At 39.3% G+C, this 22,784-nt stretch overlaps 1 protein-coding gene across 2 annotated transcripts in view; it reads left to right on the forward strand.

Annotated features, from left to right (window-relative positions):
• The window catches only part of RGS17 (regulator of G protein signaling 17), an 89,356-nt gene that overhangs the window by 60,963 nt on the left and 5,609 nt on the right, over window positions 1-22,784 (forward strand). For both annotated transcript variants that reach the window (XM_046006610.1, XM_046006609.1), the window contains 2 exons: window positions 14,344-14,433; window positions 16,592-16,826. In XM_046006610.1, the coding sequence (XP_045862566.1) occupies window positions 14,344-14,433; window positions 16,592-16,826 (325 nt within the window). The remainder of the gene's footprint in view (window positions 1-14,343; window positions 14,434-16,591; window positions 16,827-22,784) is intronic.

Consider the following 22,784-nt stretch of genomic DNA (forward strand, 5'->3'; position numbering starts at 1 on the left):
TACTCTTGGTTTCAGCTCAGGTCGTGATCTCAGGGTGGTGAGACTGAGCCCTGCATCAGACTCTGCACTCAGCATAGAGTCCACTTGGACTCTATCCCTGTCCCTCTCTATCGCTGTCCCTCTGCATCCCCTCCTTCCCATGCTCGCTCTCTCGCTCGCTCTCTCTCGCATTATCTCACTGGGTTATGGAACACTTCATATTAGAAAAAATGTAATCTCCTTAAAGAGGAGCTGGCTTGAAATTTTATATATATATATATATATATGTATTTTTTAAAGATCTGCTTAGGGATATAATATAAAAACTAATCTTAGAAAGGAAAGCTATTTTATTTTAGATTTTTTGTAAGACATCGCAAATATATTATTACACAGTGTTGAAGATTTTATTTCTATTTCTCATTTGCACTATGCCATGTTTCCGAAATCAGTATATGATTTTATTTACCTGCCCAAATTTATTTCTGAATTGCTTCGGGATTATAACACCAGAACAGATAAGAGTACTGAAGTTTTGTTGCACTACATTCATTTGCTGTCAAACAGCTATTTGGTGAATTTTGTTTTGTTTTTTTTTTCCTCTCCTACATATATTTAGTGAGACTTGCTTTTATAAAGTGTACACTGAAAAACAAAACATTCAACATGAGCTCAAGAGCATCAAACGGTCCCAGAACACAGACTATGGATGGAGAACAAAACAGTCTTTGGAAGCTGCATTAACTCTCTATACCTCTAAGTGACCCCAGTTTGAGCTCAAACATTCGGTGCATTGGATGAGGGCTCCACTAGATCCAAGTGTCATTGTCAAGAACTGTGTTTATTAGCAATGATTCATGGATGCCTGAGTCTAAGCCATAAAACATACAGCCTATAAATTTATAAGTCTTCCATAAATGATAAATCACAGGTAATTTCAAACATAAACAACTTGAAAAAAAGTGAAAGCTCAGTTGCCTTGAATTCTAATTGTGTTATCTCGTTGCAGATGAGAATCTCAGTACATGCACTTTGAAAATATCATTGTTTTTATATTTTGAGTTTAAGAAAAATATTTTAAAGCCTTATGAGAGTGGAAAAACAAAAGAAATAAATGTTCTTCAAATTTTCCAGGCTAGGTCAGAGGAGCAGAACGGAAAGAAACTCTAAAAAATGTTAATTGGGGGACCAAAATAAAGCTAGAAATCAAAATATGAAGTCACTGTCACTTGTGAAAATGAACAGTTGTCACGTAGCTGATTTCTCCTCCTTTTAAGGAAATAGAATGCTGAGAAAGTAAATTTCTATATCTAGTAATAAATACAAATGCCTCACCTAGCCTTACATGTTATAGATTTTTTCAGCAACATAGTATTTCCCTCAAATTTACATTTCACTTTCATATTTCAGCATCAGCTTCTCTCCCATATTTAAACTTATTCCTGTCTTAATAAAATTACCACTGTGCTTTTTTCAGCGGGGGGTGGGGGGGGATGATACAGAGATTATGAAACTGCTAAATATTTCCACAGTTTCCTTCCAACATCTTTATCCATAATGACTTGTTAAGCCCATCTGTTCTCTGTCCCTTTCAAGGAACCACTTCTGTCCCCAAATCAGTGTCTTTCCCTTCTCTCCCTACAGTCTTCCATTTCAACAGGAGAAAACAAGGGAATGCGGTTTAGAGCATGTGAGCTGTGTAACAGAAATGAATCACAGAGGTCTGAGTTTGGGCCATAAAATGAACCATGTATAAATCTGCAAGTCCTTCTGTACGTGGGACTAAGCTGTTCCTGATCAGGAGGACAGAGAATTTTGTCAAGACAACTTGTCTATGGGTCCGGCATTGACACTATGAAAATTTATCCCTTTCATATGAAGATTCAAACAGAGGTAGTTAACTCACTTCTCTTTTCTTGATGAGAATGAAATCCTTGAACGATGTGGGCTCCCCACCAAACTCCATCTCCAGGATAGTAGGGGGCAGTGAGACCATTCATACATGCTCACTTGAGATGACACAGGGGATGGGGCATTGCAAAGTAGAAACTGCTGTGGGCTCCTGACAGCAAGGTGCCTCAAGAAGGAGATGGAAAGGTAGAGATTTCAAGATTTATGTCAAGCTTAGAGCTAGTTTCCAAATTGTCCCCCAAACCACCTTCTAATATCAGAGTTTATGTTAAAATAACCCAGATTGTTTTCTTTCTCAAAGAAGTCTCTAGGTGCTAACCCACCCCTGTTTTAATTCCTTGTTGTTCCTGGTGATCAAGCAAGACAGAGTTCCATGTTCAACCATAAAAAATTAGAACTCAAGAGACTTCAGTTCTCATCTCTCCAGAATGTTCCTATTGACGGGACAGACCTGACTAAGTAAAGGTTCAGCACTTCATAAACTTGCTTTCGGCTGCTCCCTCCCGGCATTCTTAACAAGTACCCCAGTTTCAGTAATTCAAAACAGTGCAAAAATCATGTCCTGTTTTATCCTCTAATGCGGCCACACTTTGGCTATCTGCCAGTGAAAATACTACGATGCGTGCTTTAAACGCCAGAGGTTATTTTTCAAAAGGGAAAACAAAATCCATGTCTGCCCCATGGTGAAGAAACCAGCCCCTGGAAATAAATCCGCTACCACACGCAAGGTGAATCATTAGTTTTTTTTTTAAGTTTTTATTTATTTATTTGACAGACACAACGAGAGAGGGAACAGAAGCAGGGGGAGTGGGAGAGGGGGAAGCAGGCTTCCTGCAAGGAACCTGATGCGGAGTTTGAACCCAGGATCCTGGTATCATGACCTGAGCCAAAGGCAGATGCTTAATGATTGGGCCACCCAGGCACCCCAAGGAGGCACCAGTGATAAACACTTTACCTGTCATGCTCAGAGACTTGATCATCTCACACGAGAGAGAGTAAGTTATGTGCCTAGGACTTCCGAAGTACTTGCAAACAGATCCTCATAGGTATCTCCTACAAACAAGTCTGTGGTTTTGAAGCTCATCTCACCATGGCATAGGTGAATTTCCTCAATAGTTTCTATGACTTACGTAAACCTAAAACTCAGACAATAAAAACCCATCTACTAAAATGAACCTTAGTTTCCCAGGGCATAGCCACAAGATCAGAAAGTGGACATGAGGACCACAGACCTTCTGTAATGCCACACGTTTGTAAATTCTCTCATTTACAGTTTACTGAATGCCCCCTGTTGCCTGGTACAGTTGTACTTCGTTGGCTTTCACCAAGTGAAATTCCTGGTGTACATTCTCCCTGCCTCTGCATCGACACAGTAAATTCTCAATAAACAGCTGAATCCAGAGAGGTCACCCTCTAGAAAGCTTGGTATTCGCTCTGTCTCTGCCAAGTCCGTGTTATGTATGACCAGAGGGCTATCTACTGGAAACTGCCGGAATTAGAATGTCTTGATCCTTTTCCACCGAAGGCATGCCATTGGCACTCTTTTTGACTCTGTGTTTTCTTTAAAGTTTTTTGAGTACCCCATGGTGGGTATTTAGATCATCAATGGAAAGATGGAAGGATACAGAACAAAATAATATATGAAAATGTTATGCTCAGACTCATTTAGAAGAATGGAAAGAATGAGCCAGAGAAGGGCTGGAGAAAGAAAGTTAAAATTAATTCGAGTCAGAAGGAGACAAGGGGCAGTTTAGAAGGAACGGCAGCTCACAGCCAGCTGATTCGTTAAGGAACCAAGAAAGTGTCCTGCTGGGTGCTGGGGGACCTGTGACATGATTCCTCTGAGGTGGGGGGTAAGAAGGAGGGTCTGGGTGTGAGGAGGCTGTTAAGGAATCCCAAAGCTGTAAGAGGATGCAGAGAGGCAGAAAAGGGGAGAGTCACATGACGTTAGCCTCACAGAATGTGAAAGAGGAATGCCAGCCCCGACCTTGCCCTGCCTGAGAGACGCCGTCAGAGAGCTGGGTGCCAGGTAGGGCCAGAGCGGGAATGTGGGCTACAGAAGGCTGAGAACACAGGAAGTGTGTTTGCCATGCAAAGGGAGTTCCAAAGAAATAAGGAGTATCCTCAGAGTGGGAGCCTCACTCTGGCAAAGAAGCCCAGAGGCTGATAGGAGGAAGGGAACTGTAGGTACAAGGGTTGGGAGTGTGTTCTGGGACAAGACTCTGGATGGGCCAGGGTGTGGCAGATGGCTAAGACGACCTTGGCATTGAGCTAGTGCTGTTCATGGGCACTGCCATGCTTCCCGCTGCCCTGAATAAAGCTGAAACAAGGGGGCCAGTTTGACACCCCAGTTCACTCTACTGGTTTTCATATTAGTGATTCTCTTTCTGTGTAACATGTATTTTTTAAAGGGTTAATACCTTTAAAATTTATTACATGGATTTTATTGTTGAATTCATAAAAGTTCATATTGGTCACCTGGCACTGAACATTTCTGTAAACATATACTAAAGTTTTATACTTGAAAAGAGCCAAAAATCAGTTGGCGTGTGACATATAATTCGGCAAATAGTAGGTGTCTAATCAATACTGTGGTGTTGAATGGATGACTGAATTTGGATTTTCGATTTGAGTCCACTTTATAAAATACGAAAATTCATGTCACAGAAATTACTTAAAAACACAACAGGCATATTCTCTCAGGCGTTTGTATAATTATGTTGCAGGTGATGTTAGTAGACACCAGATTTCTTCTTCCGCGCCGTCTTCCTTCATTGCCCCGTGTGTCTGTGTGTGTGTGTGTGTGTGTGTGTGTGTGTGTGTGTGTGTGTCTGTGTGTGTGTCTGTGTTGGCAGGAACAGTAGTATACCGGTAGCACTCGCAGTGCTTAGTCGTAGAGAGGGGCAAGTGTTCTGGAGAGAGCCCTAAAGTCTAGTGTTACTGGGATATAAGAAGGACCGCATAGAAGGCTGGAGAGCTAAGTAAGCAGTGACGGGCAATAAAATGGCTTTACTGCCATAGTAAGGAGTTAGGGCTTCACACTGCTTTGGATATACGAAGGGATTGAAGATTATTTTATAAGGAGGCAGAGCCCATTGTATGTTTAAGTCTATCCTGGTGGAGGCAGTGGAAAGTATGTGAGAGGACAAGGCAAAAAACATTTTAGGCCTGGCTCACATTTTCAAGGTCAAGGTGCAATAGACCTATTGAAATATGCCTGCTATTTTAGGCTATCGCTCAGGTAGTACTTGTTCCTTGTCAGATACAACAATGAAATCCACTTCTTCCAAATATGAAGTTTATTATGATATTATTAAGTCTGATACGTCTGCTTCCTTGGGTTGTGGAAATATTATAATTTCCAATTTTAAAAAGATAAAATTTGTATCTTTGTCTCAGATGCCAATGTACCATGTATCAGCCTACATCTGGGGTCATGGATTCCTAAGTAGAAAGCAAATTCCTGCTCTTGCTACTTTTTCCTATAAAGCAACATAGATTATTTAAAAGTACAGGATCATTTTAATCAACTCATTCTGAGTAATAGCAGAACAATAATTCCATGTGTTTTATTCTAAACCGGTCTTGTTTTGCCGTATTTAAAGACTATATACAAATTCTAACACATCTTCCTCATCTAAATAACCTACTTACAAGAGACAGCATGGGATAGGGAAGAAACAAACAGCAACCCTGGAATTAGGCCTGAGTGAGTCCTTGCTCCATGACCTCCAACTGTGAAACATTCGCAAGTGACTTAATCTTTCTGAGCCTCAGTTTCTCCATCTGTAAGACGTAATAAATAATATACATAAGTCAGTGAGTTTAGGTTTCAGTACATCCTAGGGGTCCCGAATAATCCTTTCTTGATGCTTATTACTTCTGCCCCACAACCCTCCACAAGGCTCAGGCTAAAAGGAAATTACCAGATTTTGTACGATTTGACCACTGTCGGCTTCCATGTTGTCAGTGAATGTAACAGAACCCATTCCTACATTCTCTGTCCCTGGCACTCTCTCCCCAGTTGTCCCGTTCATCAGCACGGGGACAACTCAGCATTCCTGGAGCACGGACCACACCGCCTCAGGATTCCCAGAGGGCTGTACATTCACTCTCTTCTGGGGCTCAATTTCTCCACAAATCTGGATTATTGCTTTCATCCTAATTGTTCTCAGGGATGCTTCCTGCCTCATCCCATACATAGTCACACAGCCAGGAACTAGAACATATAGATATGGGGGGAAGGATGAGTGACCCTACCAACTTCCAGATGTCTTTCTGAGTACCAGCTGCTTGCGCTCCGACTTAACAGATGCATTTAAAGACTTAGATGACTACTTGCCATTTTAATAACAGTGTCTAGGGGCGCCTGGGTGCCTCAGTGGTTTAAGCCGCTGCCTTCGGCTCAGGTCATGATCTCAGGGTCCTGGGATCGAGTCCCGCATCGGGCTCTCTGCTCGGCGGGGAGCCTGCTTCCCTCTCACTCTCTTGCCTCTCTGCCTACTTGTGATCTCTCTCTGTCAAATAAATAAAATCTTAAAAAAAAAATTCCTTAATAACAGTGTCTACTAACTAAATAGAAGTCCATTTGGACTTTTCACATCCAAGATATTTGCTTTCCCACAAAAGCATCAACTAACTTAGTTATGGCTTACAGGAAAAATTACAGTGGGTTGAAGGAAGAGCTTAAAATAGGATTTCAGTCAACCTGAGAACTGAAATAGAAGAGTCTGATGATTGGTGTATATTATATAAAGTACATCTAAATATTCAATCTTGTACTTAACTTTAAGGGCGGGGTCCCCAAGAAACCTTGTTTATGCCAAATAAAAAACTTTGGTTATTGAACTAAAAATAAGCTTTACATAATGGATCCAGATTTTAACTATGTAATAACTTGTCAGCAGTTGGCCTTCTAAATCAAATTAAATGTGTCGATGAACTAAAATACATGGCTTGGAGTTTGAAATAAAAATGTTATACCAATGGAAAAAGGGAATCTTTGAAACTCATCTTTTCAAACAGAAGAATGTGTAGAAAGAAATTGGTAACAAAGAGAGGATGAATAGATAACGAGATTAGTCTTAGGTTTCCATGCATCAGAAGACAAAATGATTGCTTATATATAACCCAAACGGAAATGAAAGTCTTTTGGAGAATCTGTTCTTGAAATGGCTCCTTTAAAGAATTCTCACTTTAAAAAAAATTTTTTTTCTTGTCTGTTGCTAGATAGAAACCTTGTCAAATTAATTTGTTTTAAGAACGTATGACTTATGGGGCACCTGGGTGGCTCAATCAGTTAAGCCTCTGCCTTTGGCTCAGGTCATGATCCCAGGGTCCTGGGATTGAGCCCATCCTTGGGCTCTCTGCTCGGTGGGGAGCCTGCTTCTCCCTCTCTCCCTGACTACTGATAACCCTCCTTGCGCCCCCTCTGTCTTTGCCAAATAAATAAATAAAATCTTTAAAAAAAAAAAAAAGGAGAAGGGACACCAGGGTGGCTCAGTGGGTTAAGCCTCTGCCTTCGGCTCAGGTCATGGTCTCAGGTCTCAGGGTCCTGGGATGGAGCCTGGCTTTAGGCGCTCTGCTTGGCAGGGAGCCTGCTTCCCCCTCACCCTCTGCTGCCTCTCTGCCTACTTGTGATCTCTCTCTCTCTCTGTCAAATAAATAAATAAAATAATAAAAAAAAAAGAAAGAAAAAGAAGAAGAACGTATGACTTAAGTTCCATATTATCTCAGCAAGAGACATCAGAGTTTCAAACAACTTATTGGAAAGGATAACTGAAATGTTAATAGGATAATGTTTGTCTTTTTTTAAAGATTAAATTATTCCTAAGTGAAATGACTTAGGGCTGGGGACTACCAGAACATTCTTTCAATACCAAAAAGGAAAAATGGGGGCAATTGTGTGCACCTCCCGAGATGAAAAGTATCCCCTTCAAGTTTATTTCACTCACAGAAAAACTGAATGACTCTTCTCCAAATCCTTAGAAAGACATAATTATCAAACCGCCACACACATAAGAATAGATATTTTCCCAAAAAGGGTGATTACTCCCAGAAACTTTTTCAGTGTTCTTTTATTCAGTTGATTAAAAAGGATAAACACAAGGATAAAGGCAACACAGCCATCTAGTGGACAGATTTTTAACAGCGGATTACTTTACTTTGCAGAGGTTTTAAGTTGATGAAATAAAAACTTAGGCCAAATAAAATACTTGTTTTATGACACATGATTTTATTTCTCACATGTCATATGATTCTTACACATGATTATCAAAAGCAGGGGGAATATTATTAGGGACTTTTTTTTTTTTTAGACAAGCATTGTAGAACATTTCCAGACACAAATTTTTAGCCACCATTCCCATCCCCACATACACTATTCAAAACCAAGCCCTTTTACCAAAATGTATACATAAAACTGATGCTGTTGAAGTTAAAAGCTTGACTATAACTGATTTGTTTATGTGAGAAATTATGGATGGCATATGGTTACTGCCCCACCTTCTGGCGTCCCTTCTCTTCCATTTGTCACCTTTTCTAAGCAAAGCATCGGTGCTGTCCTCCTCTCTGCCCTCCCTTCTCAAAGTTACTCTGCTGATGGGAGCAAGCTGTCCTTCCCGGGAGGCGTTTGGCAGCAGGAACACCTGATCCATAGTCATGAGTGGTATCTCCTCTTTTCTTCTTCATTTAGGCTTTGCAGTCAAAACCATCTGTTACAACTCTTTCCTAGTCATCTCAAATTCCAGGAAATTGAGAAATTGTTTCTTGCCAGTATCTATCCTATATTCAGCCCTCTGGGCAATAACTCCTATAGCCTGACAGCCATGGGACAATGCTGAGAGAGAAGGTAGTTGCGTTCTGGTTTGCCTTGCAGCTGGTTCGTCCTAAGAGGTTTCCCTTTTCCAAACATTGAAGAGCAGCCAATCTTTGTAAATAACTAAAAAGGTTAAAGAAAAACCAATTCTTTTATATAAAGAGAAGTGGCATTGAGTAGTGAAGATGAACATGAGACCGGAAGCCAGAAGATGTGAGTTCAAGGCCAGCCCTGATGCGGTTTAGTTGTGGAAACCTTGTACATCAACCTCGGGGACCATTTCCTCTGAAATAAAATGGGAATGATGGATAACAAATCCCCTGCTTACCTTACAGGACGGCTGTGAGAAAGAAGTAGTGAGGTAATGTCTGAGGAAGGGTTTTACAATAATGGCAGAGTGTAAGGCTTTATTTCCTCAAGATGAAATGAAAAGGTCTTTGGTAAATTTGGGATTGTCATTTCAATATGCAACTAATTTGCCCTTATATTTAATTAAGCATGTGTAAAAATTTACCTTTTTGTCTCGAGTTTTTAGCCTTGCAACCTTGTGGAGTGGGTCTTAACATTATTCCCAGTAAGAGTGGAGGAAAATAAGGCAATGAAAGAAAAGTCATCTTCGAGGAGGTATATTCTATGTTTGGAGAGCACCTCGCTGTCTTCTTGGCCCGTTACATAAGCACACCCCACTGCCTATTCTAATGTATCTCTCCCACCCTGAAACATCTGATTTACCCATTTTGACCTACATTTATATCATGCCTTTTTACTACTCCAAGCCTCTTAATGTGACTTTCCCTCCTCTGCTTGGAATTCCCTTTGTCCTGGTCTCATCTGAAACACCTGCTCTCATTGTTCAGCTCAGTTTCATCATTACCTCCTCTGCAAAGCCTCTCTCAATTCTCTCGTGCAAAAGTGTAGACACTACGGGGCACCTGGGTGGCTCAGTGGGTTAAGCCGCTGCTTGCGGCTCAGGTCATGATCTCAGGGTCCTGGGATCGAGTCCCGCATCGGGCTCTCTGCTCAGCAGGGAGCCTGCTTCCCTCTCTCTCTCTCTGCCTGCCTCTCTGTCTACTTGTGATCTCTCTCTGTCAAATAAATAAATAAAATCTTTTAAAAAAAAAAGTGTAGACACTACAACCACCTGAGAAGCACCATATGCATACCACGGTTTCAGCCCTCATGGCAGTGCCGTGTGATGCTTACTGACCTGTCAGAGCTTTCCAGTTCTGGAAGCTCTGTCGTGTTCATCTTGACTTTCCAACCCAGGCAACGTCTCATGGGCCAGGTGTCTCATACATATTTATAAATTGCTGTTGACTCCTAAATAAAGCTGTAATATTATTTTACCATGGTATTTTTACTGGGGGAAGAAATGAAACATTTAAAGAATAATGTACCAATTTTTTTTTTTCAGAGCCTGAGGGATGTTGATTCCATTTTTGCACTGGAAAATTTGAGGTAGAAGCTGTTAAATAAAAAAAAAGAAATAAATAAAAAAGAAATGAAACGCTGATATACTGTGAGAATTTTAAAATATTGAATAATATCTGTCTTTGAGGTAGAAGCTGTTAAATAAAAAAAAAGAAATAAAAAAGAAATGAAACGCTGATATACTGTGAGAATTTTAAAATATTGAATAATATCTGTCTTTACCAATGATAGCGGATCTTTCTTGAGCCTTGATGTCACAGTGAATTGAATTCAAGCATCATATTGATTCTTTAGCTGAGATTTTGTGTAAATTTATGTGATTTTGTGACCATCCTAGAGTTACCATGGCTACTGCAAAGTTTTCATCTTATTTGCAACCATTTCTAGGGCTCTCCCTAAAAACCAGTTGTTTTTCCTACAAACGTAGACTGTCTTCCAAAATAGGCCCCGCACACATCCACAAAGATGAATCGTAGGTGAGATCTGTCATGGGCAGCAGGTAATATTTTCCCCATCCCACTCGCCCAGCTGTCCTGTAAGCAAACAAAAAATTCACCCACACACAAAGAAGGCGTATTTCCTTATTTTCTGTATTTTCAAATGTATTTCTCCCTTCTCAAAGTCACCATTCTAGAAAATTTCTAATGGGATTTAAATGCTTATTTTAGTAGACTTATCCTAGATTATTGGCACTGTCTTCTATAAAATACTCAAGCTTTGACCAGGACTCCCACAGTGAGCATTGTACATGCATTCTGTTCTCTTTATGGCTTCAGTTGCTTAAAAAGCAGAAATGTTAGTTAAGAATGTTACAAACATTGTAAAAGTAAAAAAGCAAAACAACAACAACAACAAAAAACGTGTCTCTACATGACCCCTCACGACTGTTAAAGTTTGATTTACTTTTAGAGCTTTTCTCAACCACATGAACTATGTATATGTTGATTTAGAGCAAATATTTCCTGTTGTTTATTACCTTAAAAAAAAAAAAAACTCCTCTGTATTACTTAGAGCAAGACAAGGTGAAACTGGAGACAGACATTAGTCATTCCTAAAACATAGATGGCAAGCAGTTTAGTACCATTTCCTCTATCATTTCATCCATTTCTCTTCATCTTAAAGTGGAGTTATTAGCAGTTCTTGATAACTGGAACTTTGAAACCAATTTTTTTTTTCAGAATGGTAGTTAAGGGAAGTTAATCAAAAGGACACTTGACAATTGCTGAAGTCAATTTCTTTCTACAGGGCAGTATTGAATCCAGTATTACATGGAGAAATGGAGTAAACACTGATATTAAGCAGTTATTGAGTATCTATTATAAGCAGTTTTAGTACAAATGTGTGTCCATATTTTGCCATCTGTAGAAATGAAAGATATAAACACAGTCCAGTATTTCATGATGATCTCTCTAATATGGTGGCCTTTGGGATGTTTGTAAATATCGCAGAAACAGATACAAGAGCCAGAATTCATGTTCAGAAACTTGTGAATCATGCATGTGGATTCCAGATTTGTTACTCTACATCAAGGACACAATGGAGAACAATTTTTTTCCCTAAGATATTGCATAAAGTGGAATATAGCTGCGTTTGTGTGCACACTCTGTGGGACACTGTGGAAATGTAACAGAAATAAATTCTCAAGGGGGTTATTATTTAATCAGTGAAAACAAGCTCATTGGCCTTTTTATGGTACCTTACTATGTGTGTGCACACACACACACAAGCTCTGTAAAGCGTGGCAGAATGAGTATTAATTTCCTATTTAAATACAGTCTTTCCAGAATTTACAAAAATGTTGCGTATTTTATAGATTTGGCATCATGAATTTCTCCCAGGAAATTCACAGGATGTTGTCAATATGTATTCTTACCTCCTCCCACCCACTTTCCCATAATTACTGGAAGGATATCAAATTCCAGAGAAGCACTCCTACTCAAAGATACTTTGAGAAAGTAATGGATCTCCTCTTAAACACATCCCTGACCGAAGTGTGTTGCTACATGGAGGGCTGAGGGTTCTAGACTATCTCAAACTGCTGATGTATTCACAGTATCCTCACGCAGAGACATAAACAACTGTGCTGCCCTCTCTGAATCCCACCTCCCTGTTTTCCTCATGGCTGGCCCACCCTGAAGGCTTTGAGGGTTCCAATCCTGGAACTGCCGGCTCTCTGCAGAGCACTGGTCAGTTTGCTGGGTGTTTAACACTCAGCTCTCGTTTCTGCTTCCCAGAATCCTTTGAGGCACACCACTTTGGCAATTCCCATAGAGTTCTCTTTCTGGAGACAGTTCACTTTCCCAAGGAGAGTTTCGTGTCTAATCTCGGTTGCAGGTCGGCCGCTCTTCCTTAGATGCTTCCAGCATTCTCTCTATCCTCCCCTTGCCCATGAGAATCAAAGAATGAATTCATGTTTGGATGCCTGGATGGCTCAGTTGCTTACGTGTCCAACTCGATTTGGGCTCAGGTCATGATCTCATGGGTTGTGAGATTGAGCTCGGTGTTGGGCTCTGCACTCTGCACAGAGCCTGCCTGAGGATTCTCTCCCTCTGCTCCTCCCCCAATTCATTCTCTCTCTCTCAAATAAATAAATCTTAAAAAAAAAAAAAGAATTAATGAGCCAATGTCTCTGCTTTTCAGATTATGAACAATGGCTTGTTGTAACCCTTGTCCTGCTAATCCCCTTCCTTCTCCACAACCTTTCTTAGTGTCCCTTTTCTGAATTCACGCAAGTAGTCTATTACCTTGACGCCTATCCGAGAACATGGTTTTATTAGATACTCAATAAAGATTACAGATTTGTGTGACAACTGGATTCACATTTCAACCATACGACATATTTAGTGTGTGACGTTGGGCCAAACTGCTAGAAGCTCTGTGGCTCACTTTGCTCAACTATAAAATGGGGATAACAAAATTAAAGAGAAAAGGGCACATAATAGGCACTAGGAAATAATGGTTCCGTTTCCCCTTGTTGAATAAATGAACGTCTGACAAATGAAAGACATGTTGTCTGGACTTTTGCTCTCTGACAGGCTCCCATGAATCTTCTTGATTTCTAGACAGAGGGGTCAGTTTGCTAATTCAGTAGCTTGACTTTTCAAGGCTGCTGAGTCATCCCAACCACCCTGCTTCTTCTTTTTTTTTTTTTTTTTAAGATTTTATGTATTTATTTGACAGACAGAGATCACAAGTAGGCAGAGAGGCAGGCAGAGAGAGAGGAGGAAGCAGGCTCCCCACTGAACAGAGAGACCGATGTGGGACTCGATCCTAGGACCTTGAGATCATGACCTGAGCCGAAGGCTGAGGCTTAACCCACTGAGCCACCCAGGCGCCCCAACCAACCTGCTTAGTATCACCCATGACCTCCCTCGTTACGTCTTGTTTATACCTAGAGCCTTGAGTGTTTCACTCTGTAGTGCTGCTCGGGGGCAGTTTCTCTGAATCAGACAATTCTTGTTCTGGGTTACTAAAGCCCATGGGATTATCCTAGCTTCTATAGTCCTGCAGAACTTTACATCCTAGAGACAGACACTCCTCTGGCCCAGTACTTCTACCCAGACCCTCACAGTGGCCGGTCTGTCTCTTCCAAGACATTGAAGACAGACTAAATGGGAGGAAATGGCAAAGACAAAGTCAAATACAAATCTAGTAGTTCAAACTTGAGTGGATGGAGGAGCGATGGTATCAGGGACAGAACACCTTGGATGTAGAAAATGATGATGTGGATTTAGCAAATTTTGTTTCAGATTCTGAAACATGTTACCTTTTTAGCTCTCAGTGGGAGAAAATAAATGGAAAGCAAACTGAATAGAACTAACCAAAATTCAAGATGACATTACTCCAAGGAGCAGTATAATGGCGCATATCAAATATTAAACCACATAATCATGTGAAGTATCTTGGGAGATTTTAAGTAATTCAAATTATGTAAGGATGAAGTCAGAATGTGTAACAGGATCCATTTTTGAGATTATTTACTTCATTATTTCATTAAGTAATTATTTTCATTTCTTTAGTGAACATAGGCTTCACCATTTTTAAATGGTGTCACTCTTCGTGTACTTTGTATATTCTCACATAGTTGAGAATAAAATTCTTCTGTGAAATAGTTTCCTGCAAACTTTTTCACACTTTCAAACTTTTTCTTTTCTTTAAATAATTCATTTTCCCTAGACAAAATAAAATGTTATACTGCCTTGCAGCCTCACTGTTAGGAATGAAGAAAGAGGGGGAAATGCAGGAAGACCCACGCATACCACAAAAATGGAGAGCATCCAGGTCTTAGAGGAATGGTAAGTGTACTTCCCCTTGTAATTGTGTCTTGTACTCGTACACCGCTTACATCTACTCAGTGCTGGAGCATTAGCCCTCGTGTCCCAGTGCTCCTCAGCATGGTTTTGTGAAATGAATGTCTTCTCGGTCTGGGAGATCTTATTTTGTGACGGCAACTGCTTTTCATCAATTTTTCTATTAGCTGTGTTAAGCTATCAGCTAAAACACTGCCTGAGTTTATCTCTCTCTTTCAAAAAGTAACGACTGTTAAGATGAATTAGGCCCTGATTGCCCTAATTGTTCTCTTTCCGTGAATATTTTTTCTAAGCTTTTCTCTTCCTCAGGGAAGAGTCTGAAACACGCAGAAAAAGATATGTAATTACCTCAGTTAGTTAAAAAGGGCACCCAGCTGGTCCCTGATCCCATTTCCATCAGAACAGATTCTACCCAGGTATTTTCTCCAGAATGAGAACCAAGTTCTCATTGCAGTATCTACAGAATAAAATTAAAATACAAGTCGATTAGTTGTATGATGATAGGTGCTTCCTTGAAAAGATTTTAATGTTGGTGCCTCATCGTAATTTTTCTACCTTTAAACTTTTTTAAGTGGAAGAAGAAGTTCAGACATTTTGGATGAGTAACAAATCTATTTAATATACTTGGTCAAAAAATAAGAAAAAATAAAATATAAATACTTCTTAGACCAAATGTATTTTGGGTTGGAAAATTCTTTTTTTCTTTCCCCTTTTAAATTTTTTTTTTAAATTCCAGCTAACATACAGTATAATGTTAGTTTTAGGTGTATAATGCAGTGATTCAGTGCTTCCATACAACACCCCGTGCTCATCACGACAATCACATTCCTTCATCCCCATCATTTATTTCTCCCATCCTTCCACCCACCTCCCTCCTGGTAACCGTTAGTTTGTTTTCTATAGTTAAGAGTCTGTTTCTTGCTTTGCTCCCCCCCCCTTTTTTCCTGCTTTGTTCATTTGTTTTGTTTTTTTAATTCCCTATATAAGTAAAATCATATAGTGTTTCTTTCTCAGACTTATTTCACTTAGCGTACTCTCTAATTCTCTATCTTATCTTATCTAACTCTCTAATCTCTAATGGAACTCTCTAGTTCCATCCATGTCATTGCTGAGTAATATTCCATTGTATATATACACCATGTCTTCGTTACCCATTCATCAAGGGATGGACACTTGTGTTTTTTCCATCATTTGGCTATTGTAGATAATGCTGCTGTAAACCTTGGGCTGCATGTACCCCTTGAATTAATTAGTGCTTTTGTATTCTTTGGGTAAATACCGAGTAGTGCCATTGCTGGATCATAGGGTAGTCCTTTTTTTAACTTTTGGAGGAGGTTGGAAAATTCTTAAATAAACCGATGAATAGGAAAGCAAGATCGGGATCAATGTAACCCTAAGAATCTCTAAGCTTCTCTTTCCATTTCTTTGAAGTATAACCAAAGGAAGTTAACAACTGGTGGTTTCTGCATGAACATAGTCACTGAAAACCTAAATATGAGTATCTAGAAAGTCTCAGTGTCATTATAAAGGCCTTGAGATTTTTAACTCTAATAATTCCATTCATGGGTAATACTTTATTCATAATACTTTAATGGAGTAATACTAGAGCTTGGGAAAACCTGCGACAAGTGCGTACAATGTATTCTTATTTTAGAACCAGTGACAAATGAAAAAGTACCTGTCAGAGAGGAAAAGAGAAGCAGTACCTTATGGCTTTAAAGTTAAAATATACATCAAAAAATATAAATTCATAAATTAAAAGACGCAAACAAAAAATTCAGTTTGCCTTCAAATTAATGCAGAGGGTGTCTGTCAATTTGCAATATATTGTTAAGGGTTGAACATTTCCAGGCTTCATGGCTTCATTATGAATTATGATGACCGTGCGAAATAGTGTGTATAGCCCTTTGCTGTTTGAATGCTTTGCTCCCTAACACACATTTGTGCCTAAACGAATTTTTTTTCAATGCCCAGAAATAACTAGCGGATTCCTCACAGATTACTTGTCGGATCAGAGCAAACTAATTGTCAATGACCACTAGATGGCAGCAAATGAACAGCAGTTTCTGTCTTCTCCTCTCAGCGGACCAAGGATTCTTTGGTCAGAGTTGCCTTTGATAATGGCCCAATTCTGTCTTTGCAGCCAAAACCCAACTTCAGATGAAGTCTTGTCCTGGTCTCAAAATTTTGACAAGATGATGAAGGCCCCAGCAGGAAGAAACCTTTTCAGAGAGTTTCTCCGAACAGAATACAGTGAAGAGAACCTACTTTTCTGGCTTGCCTGTGAAGACTTAAAGAAAGAGCAGAACAAAAAAGTAATTGAAGAAAAGGCCAGAATGATCTATGAAGATTACATTTCTATACTATCACCAAAAGAGGTAAAAATCTGGAAAATATTTATGGGCTTCCTAAGACCAAGGATGAACCCAAAGGGACCTCTGTCCACGTTGGGTAATGCATGGGGTGTGGACAGGCTAGAAGGCTTCCCTGGGGAGATAATTTAGATTTTACTCTGAGAACCTACCTGAACATACGTTTGAAGGCTAGGTTTCCCCACTATGCTTTGATCATTTATCTCTCTCTGAACCGTGGGGCTGGCTACTTGCTTTTCAGAACTAACACTGCAAAGCCTCTTAAATACAATTTGCTTAATACAGTGACTTACGCTAAAGAGGAAAAGAAGAATTTACTGTGGGGCAGTTTTTCTCTAAGTGTGGTCCCCAGATCTCCTGTCTAAGGATCACCTGGAGCATTTGTTTGAAAAGCAAATTCTAGAGGCCTACCCAGGACTTCTGAATCTGAATTTTTGGAAATAGAGCCCAGGAATCTGGACTTTTAACAAGCTTTCCACGTACACACTAGTTTGAAAACCCCTAATAGGAGCTTTAAAAAAAAAAAAAAAAGCTACTATGTTTATTGATGCTCATGGTAGAATTTTTACAGGATTATAGAATGGGCCTTTATGACCCATTAATATTCTTAGGAGAGAGATGGGTAACAGCAATTCTTTTATTTATTTCGGTTATCCTGTTACTGAAAGTGCAAGCTTTTTTTTTTTTTTTTTTTTTTTTTTTGCCATTGCTGAAACATGCCTAATTAATAAGGAACATTTCAAGCAAACAAAGTAACACTTTTCCATTAACTTAAAAAAAATAATTTGATCCTGAGTAATGCTCCAGCTGCCAGAGTGAAAAGGATTTATGAGGGAGGAATTAGTAGGGTAGCCAGGCCTCTGCAGTGCTGAGGGACAGAGTTCCAGACATGCTTTAAGGCATTTGAATTTAGAGGTTCCTGAATGCCTTCTGTTCTCCACACCACACTCTTTTTGTCTTTCCTATCTCTGTGCACTGAAATGTCCTGACCTGGCGCCTTCGGCTCCACGCTCCTCTCCTGTGTGCCCCTCTACAACATTGCCTAGAAATTCCCTAGAAATATTCTCTGCTCATTGGGGCTTCCGCCAGTCCGTGATGTGGCCCCAACCTGCCCTACACCCCTCACCCTGAAATCTATAAAACAAATCCACCACGTCTATGTTTGGAAGGCTATATAAACTATTTCACTTCTAATAAGGTGTACCTTAGTTAAGTTTTAAAAATTTGTTAGTTAAGTTATAATCGCCATTGGTATTCCAGAGGACCCCAAGAGTATTGTCTCCACAAGATGAGAGACCTGGAATTGGATATACAAAGATTGTTTTATTTTTTTATGTCCCTTATTAATGTAGAGAAAGTATTCCTGCAAACAGGTGCGCAGAATTTTTTCTGTAGCCTCAGTGCATTTCTTAGAGATGCTACTTTGTGGTTCTAACCTCAGAACTACACACTTCAGGTTTGTAGTCTATCTGGAAGCTCAGCACCTAGCCACTTCTTCTTGGATTTCATTAGCAGATACCTTTCATTCTCATTTTTATTTTAAGTTTGCATTGCGTGGCAAAGATATCCAACGCTCCACATGTGCCCAGTGATGTGCTTCTGTTGCACATAATTGTTGTTTGGGAAGATTATCTAGCCCGTTTCTCTCCCCAAAATATATATTATGTATCACGTGAAAATGGTAATTGCCTCGATTATCTAGTCCATTCTTTGTACTATCTATGATGGGTCTTCTACTTTAAAAGAGTGTGGGTAGAAAAAATATTCTCCATATCAAGTACATAGAATTCCTTTATTTCACAGTCTTCATTTACTAGTTTTTAGTTTTTATGGGAAACACTTTCCCGTTGTCTTCATACTCCTGATTTTTAGGTGTCACTGATTGTTGGAGCTTTGTAAAATAAACAGTTTTCATAAAATTACTTCTTTGGGCCACAGTTTCAAGCTATCTTAGTTATTGATTACTGAACTATAAACTATTGGATTTTCATTGTTTTTGCAAAAGTAATGGAGTTTTGTTTTAGCCTAATTTATTTTGAATATGAGTTTCACCAAAAAGTCATTAAAATATTATTTTCTGATCAAAAGCACTACCTTTCCTAAGTTAAATGAACTAATATTTAGTGTAACAGAAATATATCTTTTCTCTTTTGTGTATCTATATTTGGGCCATTACCCACTCTTTAATATCTTCAAAATACCACACACACAGAGAGAGGGAAGCAAAATGCGCATTCTTATCATTTTGCTACTTGTGTACTGACTTGTAAATAACTCTTGACATAGAATCTAAATGATTGGACTGTATGAAGTGCCTTTTTTCCTTTCTAATTTAATTTTATTTTGTGTGTGTTCCAAAATTCACTGTTTATGCACCACACCCAGTGCTCTATGCAATATGTACCCTCCTTAATACACACCACCAGGCTCACCCAACCCCCCATCCCCCTCCCTTCCAAAACCCTCAGTTTGTTTCTCAGAGTCCACAGTCTCTCAGGTTTGTTTCCCCCCTCCAGTTTCCCCCAACTCACTACAAAGTAAGTGCCTTTGTTTAGCCAAAGGATTGTTCTCTTGTCAACATAGTAATTACATTTGATCATTTGATCATTATTTTTTAGCAAAAACAAATAAACCAAAAGTAGGTATTTGCAATTATAAAAGAAAATTGTTCATAAGTTATATTTTAAGCCATGATATAAATATATTTGCTCTTGAACCATGACCTGACTCACTGAGACACTTACAAAATGGCATGCACTTTCTGGCCACCCCAGAGTCCTTTCTAAACTGTTACATCTCACTGACCTTTCTGTGCAAAAAATTTCTGATCAGCCACAATACATTAATAACTGTCTGAGGATACCGAGTTTTCACCCTTCCAAGGCTGTTTTCCAACACTGGAGAGAAAACATGTCACATCAAGACAGCCCTGACTGTATAGTAGTAAGAGCACTGAACTCATCATTCAGGGGCATAGGATTCTGGTGCTGGTTTGGCTTCAAGCTGATCGTGTGGCCTGGGAAAAATTAGTTCACTTCTCTGATTTATTGTTCAGTTGCTTTGTTTACCAAAACAAAGATAAAACGGGACACAGAGACTAGTAAACCAAATCTAGAATGACAACTGTAAGGCTCTTGTGCTACTCCATTCTCTCCACCAAGTGACGTGGCTAATCAATCATGGTTCTTACATACCCTTCTTACATGGTTCTTATTACTATACCCAGATTCAACCAGAGAATTTCTCTCGACGCAATATTCAAAGCAGCCAGACTACACACTGTTAGAGTTGGGATCGATTTCCCATTTGAGGACTAGATAATCTGGCCTTTCTACCTCTGAAATTCTGTAACTCTTTCTGTTTACTTTGAATATTTTTAAAGAACATGAAAATTTGAATCATTTAAAAATAAGGACTAAATAAAAATTGTCAGGATTCCTTTCTTAACTAGAACCTCATTTTTCTTCACTAGACTCATTTTATCTTAATTTGAAAGAGTTATCATGTTCCTCTTGGTTAAATGTAGAGAAAGTCTACATTCTTAAAATTATTTATATTTAGATAACTTTTTTTCATGAAGCCAGTGTGTTTGAAATTATATTTCATTACTTGAAGAGCATGTTTTATGCATTTTAAATAATTTGAGCATTGTATTATAAAATAGATGTTTGTAATCTGGAGACAGTATAGCCTTTATTTTTTGGTATAGTGTATATTTCGAGAGGGAAAGGACAAATTTTCAATTTAAAAAAAAAGCAAAACACGTAAAGAACAGCATGTTTTTTTTTAAAGCTTTTACTTATTTATTTGTCAGAGAGAGAGAGAGCGAGAGTGAGCACAGGCAGACAGAGTGGCAGGCAGAGACAGAGAGAGAAGCAGGCTCCCCGCCGAGCACGGAGCCCGATGTGGGACTCGATCCCAAGATGCTGGGATCATGACCTGAGCCGAAGGCAGCCACTTAACCAACTGAGCCACCCAGGCATCCCAGAACAGCATGTTTTAAAAGTAAATTTTTTTATGTGATGTTCTCAAAGAGAGTATCAGTGGGGGTAGTAAAGAGGAATTTAAGATTGACAGTACTCTTACTGCAAATCGTAGATGCTGATGGCAGCTTATATTTATTAAGTATTGAAAAGACAAACCCAGAAAGATGAATAACTTCAGTAAAAAGTCTGTTTGGGTTTCCTGGGCTGGCTCATGCAACTCTTGAACTGTAAGTCTAAGCGCCACACTGAGTGTAAAGATTAATTAAAAAATAAAATCTCAAAAAAGTCTATTTAAAAGCTATTACCTATCATAAACAGCATTGAGCTGTTGAATGAGTAATTACAAATCTTGCAACAAATGTAAGACATACCTGAAATGGAGAAAACTGCTCAGTTTTCTACAGATCTCTTTAGTGATGGCATTTTCTTTAACATGAGCTGTAATTCAGGGGCGCCTGGGTGGCTCAGTGGTTTAAGCCTCTGCCTTCGGCTCAGGTCATGATCTCAGGGTCCTGGGATTGAGTCCCACATCGGGCTCTCTGCTCAGCGGGGAGCCTGCTTCCCTCTCACTCTCTCTGCCTACTTGTGATCTCTCTCTGTCAAATAAATAAATAAAATCTTAAAAAAAAAAAAAAAAGAACATGAGCTGTAATTCAGCCCTCCTCATGCTTACCATCCTTATGACACTGAGCAACTAACTCACTTTAGGGGTCTCTGGCCTCAGTTTCCTCATTTTGCAGAATAATGGCATGGAGAAAGCTCAAAAACTCACTAAATCTCTAACTTTATGGCTCTCTTCCATGGTGATTTGAATACTGGTAGGGGTTGTTTGCTTCTTTGATTTCATCTGAATTTCCAGTTGTTATCTGGGGGGGAGGGGAGCAGTAAACCTATTTAAATTCCAAAATTCTCTAAAAATAATGCATATGTGATAGACATGTGGATTCTGTGTTTGCAAGTATGTACCCCTTTGAGCAAAATTATGTGAATTTAGCATTTTTGATGACATAAATTGTTTTTTCTAAGCAGGACTCATTAGACTGTATTTTCCTAGATTCATTTCTTTGTGCCTCCATATTTTCATTCAAAAAATATTTGACTATTTCCTATGAGCCACATACTGGGTTAGGTGTTGGGAATATGTTGGTGAACAAGAAAAACACTGGCCTATCATTTACAGATTTTACATTTCAGGAAGACAGAAAAATCATCTCAAAAGCAAGTAACTAGCAGAATACCCTCTAGTTCCATTCATGTTGTGGCAAATGGCAAGATTTCGTTTCTTTTGATGGCTGCATACTATCCTATTGTGTGTGTGTGTATTATACACACACACCATGTCCTCTTTATCCATTCATCTGTTGAAGGGCATCTAGGTTCTTTCTATAGCTTGGCTATTGTGGACATTGCTGCTATAAACAGCCAATCAGAGAAAGACAATTATCATACGATATCTCTGATATGAGGAATTTGAGAGGGAAAGTGGGGGGTTGTGGGGGGTAGGGAGGGAAAAAATGAAACGAGGGAGGAAGACAAACCCTAAGAGACTCTTAATCTCATGAGACAAACTGAGGGTTGCTAGGGGGTGGGGGGAAGAACAGGGTGGCTGGGTTATGGACATGGGGGAGGGTATGTGCTATGGTGAGTGCTGTGAATTGCGTAAGCCTGATGATTCACAGACCTGTACCCCTGGGACAAATAATACATTATATGTTAATAAAAATAAAATAAAAAATAAAATAAAAAAGCAAGTAACTAAAAATTGTGATGAACATAACGGGGATGGAGGTCAGTGGTGGTGTTTAGATGAGGAGAAGTCAGGTAGGGTCATTTTGAGAAGGGAAAATTCAGGTTGATAGAAAGTCTGAAGACACTGTGTTTATCAAAAAGGTGTCATGATACTTAAGGCCTATTATTATTATTATTATTATTATTATTATTATCACCTTACATTGGGCTTAAACTTTGTTATTGACAA

Source organism: Meles meles, chromosome 5 (assembly GCF_922984935.1).
Source record: "Meles meles chromosome 5, mMelMel3.1 paternal haplotype, whole genome shotgun sequence".
Taxonomy (NCBI): Eukaryota; Metazoa; Chordata; class Mammalia; order Carnivora; family Mustelidae; genus Meles; species Meles meles.